The sequence below is a fragment of the Acipenser ruthenus genome, chromosome 39, assembly GCF_902713425.1.
Source record: "Acipenser ruthenus chromosome 39, fAciRut3.2 maternal haplotype, whole genome shotgun sequence".
NCBI classification, from domain to species: Eukaryota; Metazoa; Chordata; class Actinopteri; order Acipenseriformes; family Acipenseridae; genus Acipenser; species Acipenser ruthenus.
The window spans coordinates 10,376,892-10,389,391 of NC_081227.1; the positions used below are offsets into that span (position 1 = coordinate 10,376,892).

Here is a 12,500-nt window from a genome sequence, read left to right on the forward strand (position 1 = left end):
ATGGATGGATAATGTTTTTTTTTTTTTTTTAATCAAACCATGTGAATTACATTTCATTTAGAACTCTGTAATTTTTTTTTTTTTCAGAATTAGAGTTGGTGGTGGCACACAAGAAAAATGACAATATTGAAGTTATTAAACCCATCAAAGTGACGAAAACTCACATCAAAATAAAGGTCAAAGAAATGTCTCTCTTTGGTCTGTTAAGAAGAAAGAAGAAATCTAAAATCAGAGCGCTGGTTCTTCTGTTTCTCAGCAAACTTGTGACAAGAAAAGCGTTAGATGTGCACTTGCTCCCCTCAAACGTTGTTCTGGATGAAGTAAGTAGGTTTAGAGATTAATTCTAGACACACACACTGATATATAAAAAAATATATATATTGGCATGTTATCAATAGGGTGGCATGGTGGCATAGTGGTTAGCGCTGCTGCCTCACAGCGCCAGGGTTCGAATCTGGCCTATCGGGTCTGTCTGTGTGGAGTTTGCATGTTCTCCCCAATGTGTTCACATTGTGGGTTTTCTCTGGGTACTCCGGTTTCCTCCCACAGTCCTAAGACATGCTGTTCAGGTTGATTGGTCACTCTAAATTGCCCTGAGTGTGTGTGTGCCCTGCGATGGACTGGCGTCCCGTCCAGGGTGTAGTCCTGCCTTGCATTGCCCTGTATCTGCAGGGTTAGGCTTTGGCTCACCGCAACCCTCTATAGGAATAAGTGGTTAATGATAATGGATGGATGGATGTTATAAATAAAATATATTTTTTTATTGAACTTTGATTCCATCTGCACTGTATTGGACGTTGGGATTGGTTTACATACACTTTGGAGTCGTGCCAAATATCGTGCTTTAAGTGTTAAATTTAAGGTGGTACTGCTGAATTACAATAGCTGCGTTACATCGACAAGTCCTTACCAGTTTTGACCTGATGAGCTTGCTGTCCATTGTCAGGACCATGTTGGTATCCACGCTCTACGGTTGTCATGTGAAGTCCTCAAATAACAGCAATATAGAGCAACCTTCACAACGCTCCAGCATAGAACGACATTTAAAGATCGCTCTTTTATTTCCGTGGTCGATCAATTGCTGGTATACGAGGAATTCGCATGATAACCGTAGAGTGTGGACAGCAAGCCCATCAGGTCAAAACTGGTAAGGACTTGTCTATGTAACGCAGCTATTGTAATTCAGCAGTACCATCTTAAATTTTACACTTAAAGCACGATATCTGGCACGACTCCAGCGTGCATGTAAAAAGGGCCAATGTCAACTACAGTACATTACTTATCATTAATATTTAATCTAGTTAAAATGCACTAAAAACTACACAGGCACTTCCTATAATGTTGATAAACTATATTCAATAAGAATGATATCAAATAATAATTTATAACTACATTATTATAACCTTTGCGTTTTTGAATTCCATAAAATGACAAAAAAAAAACAATTTTATCCAAAAAGGAAATGGAACTTGTGCTCATAGGGAAATGAAAAATGTGACATCATGAAAGACTGGAAAGCCGAGGATGTCCTCAATAGAGTACAACAGGAATTAACTGTGTAGGATTAAACACTTCTTAAAAATACTATAAAAAAAACCAATATCCACTACAGAGGATAAAGCCAATGGGCTGGGTCTCAGGAGGATAGAACTAAATTGGGGATGTGTTAAAGGGGACGCCAGTAGTTGAAAAGTATGAAAAGCAAAAGATAAACTATGCCACAGAAAAATAACCTGTTTGGTTATTGTATAGTCATTTTACGCTCCAAAACACTGCCGAAATCACTGGTTCTGGAACATCCCTTTTGACCAAGGCAAGATACCTTCTGTATGTATCCTGTGAGGAGAGGCACATGTGCAGTGAAGCGTCAGATTTGCTTTGAAATTTCCGTATGGAAACAAGTCTCCACATTGCTTGTGGGATCTTACAAAAAAAAAAGATGCAGTAAAATTGTTCAAAATTTCCAAAGAATAAAATCCAGGGGCAGCATTTGCCATGTTATCTTTTATTTCTTATGTAACTACCGCTGTCCCCTCAACCCAATCTGTAGTATTTTGTACTTCATGTGATTTGCTCCATTTGCTGTTGTATATTACCCAGATGTAAATATCCCCACTGTTATTTCCTCTATTGAACTGCCCGATATTGAATTGTACTGTGTTTTGTACTTAAAAGTCATTGTATTTTCTATCTTCCTCTTAAATTGTATTGTGATTCTTGATATATATATATATATATATATATATATATATATACATATTATTATTATTATTTATTTCTTAGCAGACGCCCTTATCCAGGGCAACTTACAATCGTAAGCAAATACATTTCAAGTGTTACAATACAAGTAATACAATAAGAGCAAGAAATACAATAACTTTTGTTCAAGCAAAGTACAAGTGTGACAAACCACAATTCAATAATACAGCAGATAATAGTGATAGTGACATCAGGATATGATTAAATAGTGATAGTTAAATCAGGATATGATTAAATACAAAGTACTACAGGTTAAACACTTGGCAGATTACAGTATTCTGAAGTACAGGATTAAATGCAGTAAAATAGGGGGCAGATAAGAGCAAAATAAAGCACATTTACATGAAGGGTGATAGTGTCCCAGGATACAAACAGAGGAGTTCTACAGGTGCTGTTTGAAGAGGTGAGTCTTAAGGAGGCGCCGGAATGTGGTCAGGGACTGGGCAGTCCTGACATCTGTAGGAAGGTCATTCCACCACTGCGGAGCAAGGGTGGAGAAGGAGCGGGCTCTGGAGGCAGGGGAGCGTAGCGGAGGTAGAGCTAGTCTTCTAGTGCAGGCAGAGCGGAGAGGTCGAGTGGGGGTGTAGGGAGAGATGAGGGTCTGGAGGTAGCTGGGTGCAGTCTGGTCAAGGCATCTGTAGGCTAGTACAAGAGTCTTGAACTGGATGCGAGCGGTGATCGGGAGCCAGTGGAGCGAGCGGAGTAGTGGAGTAGCGTGGGCGAAGCGAGGCAGAGAGAACACCAGGCGGGCAGCAGAGTTCTGGATGAGCTGGAGCGGACGGGTGGCGGACGCAGGGAGGCCAGCCAGGAGGGAGTTGCAGTAGTCTAGGCGGGAGAGTACCAGGGCCTGGACCAGGAGCTGGGTAGCATAGTTGGTGAGGAAGGGTCGGATTCTTCGGATGTTGCTCAGGAAGAATCGGCAAGTGTGTGCCAGAGTGGAGATGTGCTGGGAATAAGAGAGGCAGGGGTCCAGGGTGACTCCAAGGTTCTTAGCTGAGGAAGAGGGAGAGAGTGTGGTAGATTCCAGAGGAACAGAGATAGAGAGATCAGAGGAGGGGGAGGAGGAGGGAAAGAAAAGGAGGTCAGATTTAGAGAGGTTGAGTTTGAGGTGATGTGAGTGCATCCAGGAGGAAATAGCAGACAGACAGGTAGAGATACGGGAGGAGATGGTGGAGTCAGAGGTGGGGAAGGAGAGGAAAATCTGAGCATCATCAGCATAGAAATGGTATGAGAAACCATAGGATGCGATGAGGGGGCCCAGGGAGTGGGTGTAGAGAGAGAACAGGAGAGGACCCAAGACTGACCCTTGGGGGACTCCAGTTAAGAGAGGGTAAGGTGTGGAGGTTGCTCCACGCCAGGTTATCTGGTAAGTGCGGTTGGAGAGGTAGGAGGAGAACCAGGCCAGAGCAGTGCCAGAGATCCCCAGGTCAGCAAGAGATGATAGTAGAATAGAGTGATCAACAGTGTCAAAGGCAGCAGAGAGGTCGAGGAGAATTAGGACAGAGGAGAGAGAGGCAGCTCGGGCACACTTAAGTGAGTTGGTGACAGACAGGAGGGCGGTTTCAGTGGAGTGGGCAGAGCGGAAGCCAGATTGGAGAGGGTCAAGCAGAGAGGGTTGGACAGGAAAGCAGAGAGCTGGCGGTGTACAGTCCGCTCGAGGGTTTTAAAGTAAAAAAATATACCGTCCAGGGACCAATCCTAGCAACTAATAAAACAGTACTTAAATAAAGGAACAGACGCGCACTTTCTGTGTGCACAAGCAGTGTGGTATTTTCCACCAGCGTCCTCAGTGTTGTTAGTGCACCGAAGGAAACTCAACAGTCAGTCCCACATAGAATGCAAGTTCCCTCTACCACATTAACACAGACTGTCTGTTTGGTAACAACGAATCAATAACAATGCAAACCGGGTTTACATACCCTTCCTTCAAGCAACTGTACTTCATCCAGCTTGAAAGACGTTTCAATTGCTGGTTGTTTTTATAAATCCGACTTGCCTCCTCAGGTTAATAAAAGAAGACTTACAGCTTTCCTTCTTCATAAACTGAACTGTGCTTCGTTGTTCAATTTAAATTTTCCACTGTACACCGTCTCCAACTACTTTACTCCAATTTTAATACTGTAGATTTTCGCCGTCTCTACAATCAACACGGAACTCTCCACCGTTCCTACGACCCCCCCTCATTAGCTTCGCCAGTCAATTTAAACCTGCGTTCATTACCCAGTATGCATTGACTGGTCACGCTAATGATTATGGGTTCTGTAGTTCACTCTACTGCTTACTTCTCTACAACGGGATTTTTAAAGACACAGCAACACATTCATCTCAATACATCCATGTATTCAGCGCTTTCGTTCTGGTACAACCGTTCTTTTTACTTAATTTACTTTATTGTGCCCTCTGTGTACCTCATTCCTTCTACAATATATATATATATATATATAATTTGTTTTTCTATACAATGGGAAGTTCCCTTGGGAAATAATAAGAATCTTTTGTTCTGGTCATGTATTTTTTAAAAGACATACGCTTCCAACATGGTTTTGCAGCCAGTTGATGAGAATTACCCAGTTATTTATTCAGAAATGTTCAAAACCCTTTATATTTTTTTTAAATAACATGTATGTGTGAAGGGCGGCCCGGTGGCATTTTCCATTTGATTCCTTTCTAAGGGTCTGTCTGTGTGGAGTTTGCATGTTCTCCCTGTGATTGCGTGGGGTTTCTCCTGGTATCTCCTGATAAATATTAATTAACCTTTTCTCTACTCAGGTTAAAAAGAAACAGGAAAATGGGACTTTCCTTCGAATGCCTGCTGAATGTGTTATAATGGAGGGTGAAACATACAACATTTCATGTGACCTTGAAGAGGCACGGGTTCAACCGAAAGTAAGCTCACTGAGTCACTTTATGGCTGCTGTACATCAGGGCTATGACTTCCGGGTTAGGCTCACCATGACCCTCTAAAGCAGTAGTTCTTAACCCTGTTACTGGGGACCCACTGTCTGCCCTGCTGTTTTTTGCTCCAGCTGAGCTCTGAATTACTTAATCGAACCCTTAATTGAACTAATAATTAGCCTAATCAACAGTCACAATCAATTTTATATTGTTTTAAACAGTTGTAGATTTTTATCTAAAATGATGATAACTTTTCCTCTCACAGTCCAGATGCATGCTGTTCAGGTTGATTGGTCACTCTAAATTGCCCTCTGTGTGTGTGAGTGTGTGTGTGCCCTGCGATGGACTGGCGTCCAGGGTGTTGTCCTGCCTTGCATTGCCCTGTGTCTGCTGGGTTAGGCTCCGACTCAACGCGGCCTGAATAAGCAGTTATGAGAATGGATGGATGGATTATGATAACTTGAATTCTCCAAGTTTTTGTAAACTAAATAATTTAAAAAGTCAAATTATGCAAATTATTAGTTCAATTAAGTAAGCGAGAGCTCGGTTGGAACAAAGACCTGCAGGACAGTGGATCCACCAGAACCAGGATCAAGAACCACTGCTCTAAAGGATTAAGTGGTTATGATAAAGGATGGATGGAAATTAAGTTAAACAAAAATCTTGTTTTACAATACTCTCCATACTTGAGTCACAAACAATGTCAATTCTTTCTTGTTTCTCATTTTCAGCAACATGTTTATTATAGAGACTACAATCAGAACTTCCTCCCAACATTTCAGATCATTTTGAACGATGATGTGATTGACCTGGAGCTACAGCTTTTCAAAAGCAGTGACAAAAACACAGCAATCTGGTCTCGCTGGGTACCCATTGATGGTGAGAAAGCTTCATTCTTACTTTAAATCCAGAAAGATTTCTGAGACTTTTATTACACGATTTTCACGTATCAAAAAAACCCCGCCAACATTCTTGGTAATATTAACCATTATCGGGCAGCACGGTGGCATAGTGGTACTCCAGTTTCCTCCCACAGTCTAAAGACATGCTGTTCAGGTTGATTGGTCACTCTAAATTGCCCTCTGTGGGAGTGTGTGTGTGTGTGGTGCCCTGTGATGGACTGGCGTCCCGTCCAGGGTGTCGTCCCGCCTTGCGCCCTGTGTATGCCGGGTTAGGCTCTGTCTCACCGCGACCCTGTAAAAAGATTAAGCGGTTAATGATAATGGATGGACGGGTAAACAGAACACTGAAAAAAACACTGAAGGTGTTTTTAAAAAGCACAACCTGGAATTATTCAAATCAAGTTCCAAGATAAATTGATTAATTAATGAAATTAATTTGTTTTCTTGATTTGAGCAAATGTGGAAAATTCAATACAATGCTTCACCAATCATCAGAAATATCAATAACATAAATACATTTAAGTGAATTTTGTATTTAGTTCATTAAATATCTAGGATATATGTAATTTATTAATCTGAAAATCGAAATCTAAGGAATGAAAAGCCTTGGTAAATACATTTATGTCTGTTAAAGGGGAACTCAGGTTATTGTTGTGTGTGTGTGTGTGTGTTACATGTTCCCATATGTTGCTAAGGTGTGTGTATTGTTTTTTTTGGTTTTTTTTGACATCCTGACCAATTGTTTTACAATATTACATTGCAGTATTCTACAGTGGTCAGTTTCCAAGATGCCTTTCCAAATGCAGAACTTCAGAACTACACTTCCCATCACCCCCAGCATAGATACATGAATAGGGAGGATGATGGGAAATGTAGTTCTCAAAGTTCTTCTGAAGGGTAAATTTGGAAAACCATCTTGAAAACCAAGCACTGTAGAAGACTGCAGTTTAATAGTTTAAAAAAGTGGTCAGGATATCAAAAGAAAATTAAAAAAAAACAATAAACACACCTTACTTAAATAGTTGTAGCAACATATGGAAACGTGTCATTTTTGATGACTGATGATGAAAAAACAGTGATGATCTGATCTGTACAGAACAGAAGTTATTTTCGTCAAGGGAAACGTGTTAATGTTGTGATAATAATGTATTTATTTTCTGATGCTGTTTTTTCCTCAGTCTGCAGATCGTCACAACCGCCTGGTAAGTGTTAATCTTTCACTTTTATTTCAGCAATGAAAGTTCACATCGGCAGCACGATGCAGTGGTGGTTAGGGCTGCTGCAAAATCAAACACATTTTCTACCTCTGGAAAAATCATTGTGTGTTGTTGTGCCTTGTTTATATGCAAGCTGCTGTCAATACGAGTACAGAAGGAGTTGAAAGATTTTAGTTTTCACAGAACTTCTTAGAGGTGCGGCACGGTGGCGTGGTGGTTAGCGCTGCTGCCTCACAGCTCCAGGGTCCTGGGTTCAATTCCAGCCTCAGGGGTCTGTCTGTGTGGACTTTGCATGTTCTCTCCAATGTGTTCGCATTGTGGGTTTTTCTGGGTGTTTCCTCCCACAGTCCAGAGACATGCTGTTCAGGTGGATTGGTCACTTTAAATTGCCCTGTGTGTTGGGTACCCTATGATGGACTGACAGCCCATCTAGGGTGTGCAGTCCCACTTGGCGCCCTGTGTCTGCCGGGTTAGGCTCCGGTTTACCGCAACCCTCTAAACAATGAAAGTAGTTTTTGTTTAACTGCAACCTGCGTCTGAGCCTCCCCACTCGCTATCCTGTCACAGACGGATATTGTTTTGCTGTTTCAGTTCAGAGGCTGATGGCGATGAGGAAGGACTTCATTGAGGGGGTGAACGTCTCTGTCATCGGAAGCCTGCTGGATGACTTGCTGCAGATCAGAGTGTTGAACGATAGCGAGGTGGAGGCAGTGAAGCAGGGGGAGACCTGCACCAGTGCCAAGGCTCGCAACCTGATCGACATGGTGAGGAAGAAGGGGAGTGAAGCAAGCAAGGCACTGCTATCCAAACTGGAGAAGAGGGACCCCATGTTCTATAAATCACTTGAAACCGTTTAGTTCAATATATAGAATTGACGAACACAAAACACAAACAATGAAGGTCCGGCTGGGCAGTAGCCTTCATGGATCCTTTTCTCTGTTTTTAATTTCTCTCTCTTCTCCGCTCTCGTTCCGCCTCCGAACACCAACCCGGAGTGCAGAGAGCTGCAGGTATTTATGCAGGTGACCATCTCCCGATTAGTAACAAATTAATCACTTAATTAATTCGGGAGATGGCCACCTTCTACATGAGGTTTTTAATTGTGGATGGGACTTCCCATCCACGCCATAAAACACAAAAACAAAACAAAACCGCACGGCTATCCCGTCATTTACACAAACATAAATACAAAAACAAAACACACAGCGGTTCACCATCATATTTAAATACATGAATACAATAAATAAATCATAATAAACAAACACAAAATAAACTGCACAGGGGCGGAGGGGGAAACCCTGTTCTAAAAATAAAGAAACAACACATTTAAGCAGGGCTTTCCTACCACCCTGCTACACACAGCTTAATATCATCTCCATAGAAAAGAATAATACTCAAGGAAGTTCAACTTCATTCAACCTCCAGCTTTGCAAATTGCATCAGTTTGATTTATTTTTTAACTACAGGGGCAGCAATGAAAGTATGCTAATTTCTAACTTTTTTAAATGAACGAATTCAAGTAAAAATATATAAAAATATATTACTACTAAGATACAAACATTTTATATTCTCAAATACAATACTGGCTATAATATTTAAAAGTTAATATTCAAAATAAGTAGGCTACTTTTATGCATAGATTAGGGAAAGGGTACAAAAATAATATCCAAGTGTTTGGATATCCCAGTGAGCACAGCTGGATCAATAATCAGGAAGTGGAAGCTGCATCACACCACCCAGGCACTGCCAAGAAAAGGCTGTCCCTCAAAACTCAGCGCTCAAACAAGAAGGAGACTTGTGAGAGAAGCCACAGAGAGGCCAACAATCATTTTGAAGGTGCTACAGAGTTCAGTGGCTGGGAGTGGAGTAATGGTGCACCAGTCAACCATATCAAGAGCTCTGCATAACACTGGCCTGTATGGGAGGGTGGCAAGAAAGAAGCTGTTACTCAAAAAGTACCATCTGAAAGCACATCTGGAGTTTGCCAGAAAGCATGAGAGTGACCCAGCTGCGATGTGGGAACAGGTTTTGTGGTCAGATGAGACCAAGATAGAGCTTTTTGGCCAAAACTCAAAGCGCTATGTGTGGCGCAAACCTAACACTGCCCATGCCTCAAGACACAGCATCCCTACAGTGAAGTATGGTGGTGGCAGCATTATGCTGTGGGGATGCTTCTCATCAGCAGGGACTGGGCATCTTGTTAAAATTGAAGGAAGAATGGATGGAGCAAAATACAGAGAAATACTGCAAGAGAACCTGCTTCAGTCCGCTAAAAAACTGAAGCTTGGGAGGAAATTCACCTTTCAGCAGGACAATGATCCCAAGCACAAGGCCAAAGCAACATTGGAGTGGCTCAAGAACAAAAAGGTGAATGTCCTACAGTGGCCCAGTCAAAGTCCTGATCTCAATCCCATTGAGAATCTGTGGCACTATTTGAAAAATGCAGTCCACAAGCGTCGTCCAACCAACCTGAACAACCTGGAGCAAATCTGCCAAGAAGAATGGGCCAAAATCACTCTGACACTGTGTGCAAAGCTGGTACATACTTACCACAAAAGACTTACAGCTGTTATTGCAGTGAAAGGTGGCTCTACCAAATATTAATGTGTGGGGGTTAGAATACTTATGCAAGCAAGATATTTCAGTTTTTTTTACTTTTCTTAAAAATATTTCCCAACATAAAACCAATGTCACCTTACAATAATTGATTTTGAGTTTCAGTGTTTTAAAATAAAATATCAAACAGAATGAAATTTCAATGTACCATTTGTAATTGAGTAATATGAGAGAATTGGTCAGGGGTCTGAATACTTTTGCAAGGCAATATATATATATATATATATATATATATATATATATATATATATATATATATATATATATATATAAATATATAATTTGTTCTGACATTTAGGGTTTTTTTGAGAAGGAAGGAAGACACCAGTGTGAGATCACAAATCTGATTTTTAATGTGGCGTTGGCTCCAGCTGAAGTTGAGTATCACACGGAGCAATGGGAGAAGTGTCCCCTTGACAGCAGCTCCCTGCTTCCTGCTGGTCCACTGTTTGATATAAAATGTCTGAACGGAGCTCTGGAGCACCTTTCCTTCCCACACTCAGAATACTCTCTTGGTCAGTGGCAACTTTAAAACTCTGTATTCCTTGACAATTTGAAATGTATTTAAAGTCCCTGAATTCAAATACACGAGAGGGGTGCTTTGAATAAATTTCACTACAGCCAAAAAAGAAACACTACTACCTTCACTTGTATGTTTTAGAGAAAATCTGCATCGTGTTTTAGAACTATCAGTGATAGATATTTGCTTGGTTTTAAATTTAAAATCCTATGTTAGTTTTTTGTTCTCCCCAATATGTTTGCATTGTGGGTTTTCTCCGGGTACTCCGGTTTCCTCCCACAGTCCAATGGGACACCTTCATGATGACAACATTGAGATGATCAAACCAACAGAAGTGACAGAAACACACGTCAAAATAAAAGCCAAAGAAATGTCATTCTTTGGTGTCGTGAAAAGGTGGGTGAAATCTGAAATTAGAGCGCTTGTGATTCTGTTTCTCAGACCTGAACAAAAGAAGTTCAATATTTTCTTGCTTCCCTCAAATGTTGTTTTGACTGAGGTGAATAAAGGGCTTCTGTGATGAAACAAAGCTAAATACAGAAGCAATTTGTAGAGTAACTCCTGAGTAATTACCATGTAGGGTATTTATAGTTAAAATGTAGGGAATGAATAAGTATGTATGTTGTTAATTATTGCACATCTGCATTTGCAATTACTTAATGGTGTACATAATTACACTTTACCTACATTAAGGCGTATTCACACCGGGCGCAATGCGATTATTTTCCGCCGCGACGCTGCCTTTCACACCAGTAACGACAGATGTCACACGACAAAATTACAAAAATAGAAACAGTTTCTAGTTTATTGGCAAAAGTGACTACTTCATTTAAAGTGTTATCTTAAATATTGTATTACAGTTTTTCACAACCATTTATACACGTTTCCTGAAATTATACTCCATTTACTCAAAACTATAAACACAAAACAAAAAAACCCACACCGTACTGGCCAAACCTCAGAAGTCTCTATTCAAAAACATGTTATCTTCCATCTAAACTTTGCCTTCAAATGGCACACAAAAACCATCAAATAAATAGACCCTACTTAATACCCATTACACACAGGTAAGAGCAATGAAAAACACTAATATAAAATATGCTTTTTCAGTATTACCTCTTGTCACAAAGATGGCTGCAGTGGATGACTTCAGACCAGAAAACAGGAACACACACAGACTTGGGGTTTTGGTGAAGCTGAGTGCGCTCAGCATTTATTCAACAAACAAACAGAAAATAAAAGATTGTAATACAAAAAACCAGGACACGCCACTTACGCCAAAATAAATAGACAAACAAAACAGACTAAACTGACAGACACGGTGAGTTATGATGATGTTGTGATTGTTATTATTATTATTTTACTTTACCTCCGTCTCCAAACCCGTACTTCCACCCTGTACACTCTACCCCGAGTGAGTCAAACGTGTGTCTATATATACTGTTGTGCCGGGATTCAATTACTAATTAATTATTCACTTGAATCCCAGCACGTGAATTAATTACGTGCAACCTCTTGCTCACATATTATACTTTAAATGCACGTGAAGTGATAGTGCAATCCCGTGCCTAAATACAATTATACATTTTAAAAAACTTGTGCTGCACACACCCATTTATATCCTGTGTACCAACTAGAATACACCAACATTAACACACAACACGCAACATATAAACATAAACTACGCACAAGGGCGTGGCCACATTGCCACACCTCTATAAATCTTGCAATTTGCAACAGCATGCTACTGGACGCTGTGTAAATTATGTTAGAGAGTTTGCTCAGGTGTAAAAACAATACACAAAGACCAGAATTTGATAGCAGTCAAGAAAAGTTGGGGAAACATGTAGCCCAAGTAAAAAATACTTCGACTACAGTATGAGAATATATACTCATTGTAGGTAAAGAAAGCAAAAGGAAAAGTTTAGTCAGGCAGAGGTTTTCGTCTACGTCACAGGCAATGTTTTCCCTGGCCAGGCAGCAGTGGGAATGCCCTGATATGCCTTATCCCATGTCATGTCAAAGTTCTGATTGCTTGTTGAACAATTAAGCTTAATAGTGTTTGCACCTTGAGGACTGTGTGGTAATAGT

General features: G+C 40.6%; 1 protein-coding gene across 1 annotated transcript in view; it reads left to right on the forward strand.

Annotated features, from left to right (window-relative positions):
- The window catches only part of LOC117414382 (uncharacterized), a 19,647-nt gene that overhangs the window by 6,501 nt on the left and 646 nt on the right, over nt 1–12,500 (forward strand). Inside the window, exons 4-8 of the mRNA XM_059009772.1 lie at nt 88–320; nt 5,029–5,145; nt 5,886–6,033; nt 7,235–7,258; nt 7,865–8,037. Coding sequence (XP_058865755.1) covers nt 186–320; nt 5,029–5,145; nt 5,886–6,033; nt 7,235–7,258; nt 7,865–8,037 — 597 coding nt within the window. The 5' untranslated portion in view covers nt 88–185. The remainder of the gene's footprint in view (nt 1–87; nt 321–5,028; nt 5,146–5,885; nt 6,034–7,234; nt 7,259–7,864; nt 8,038–12,500) is intronic.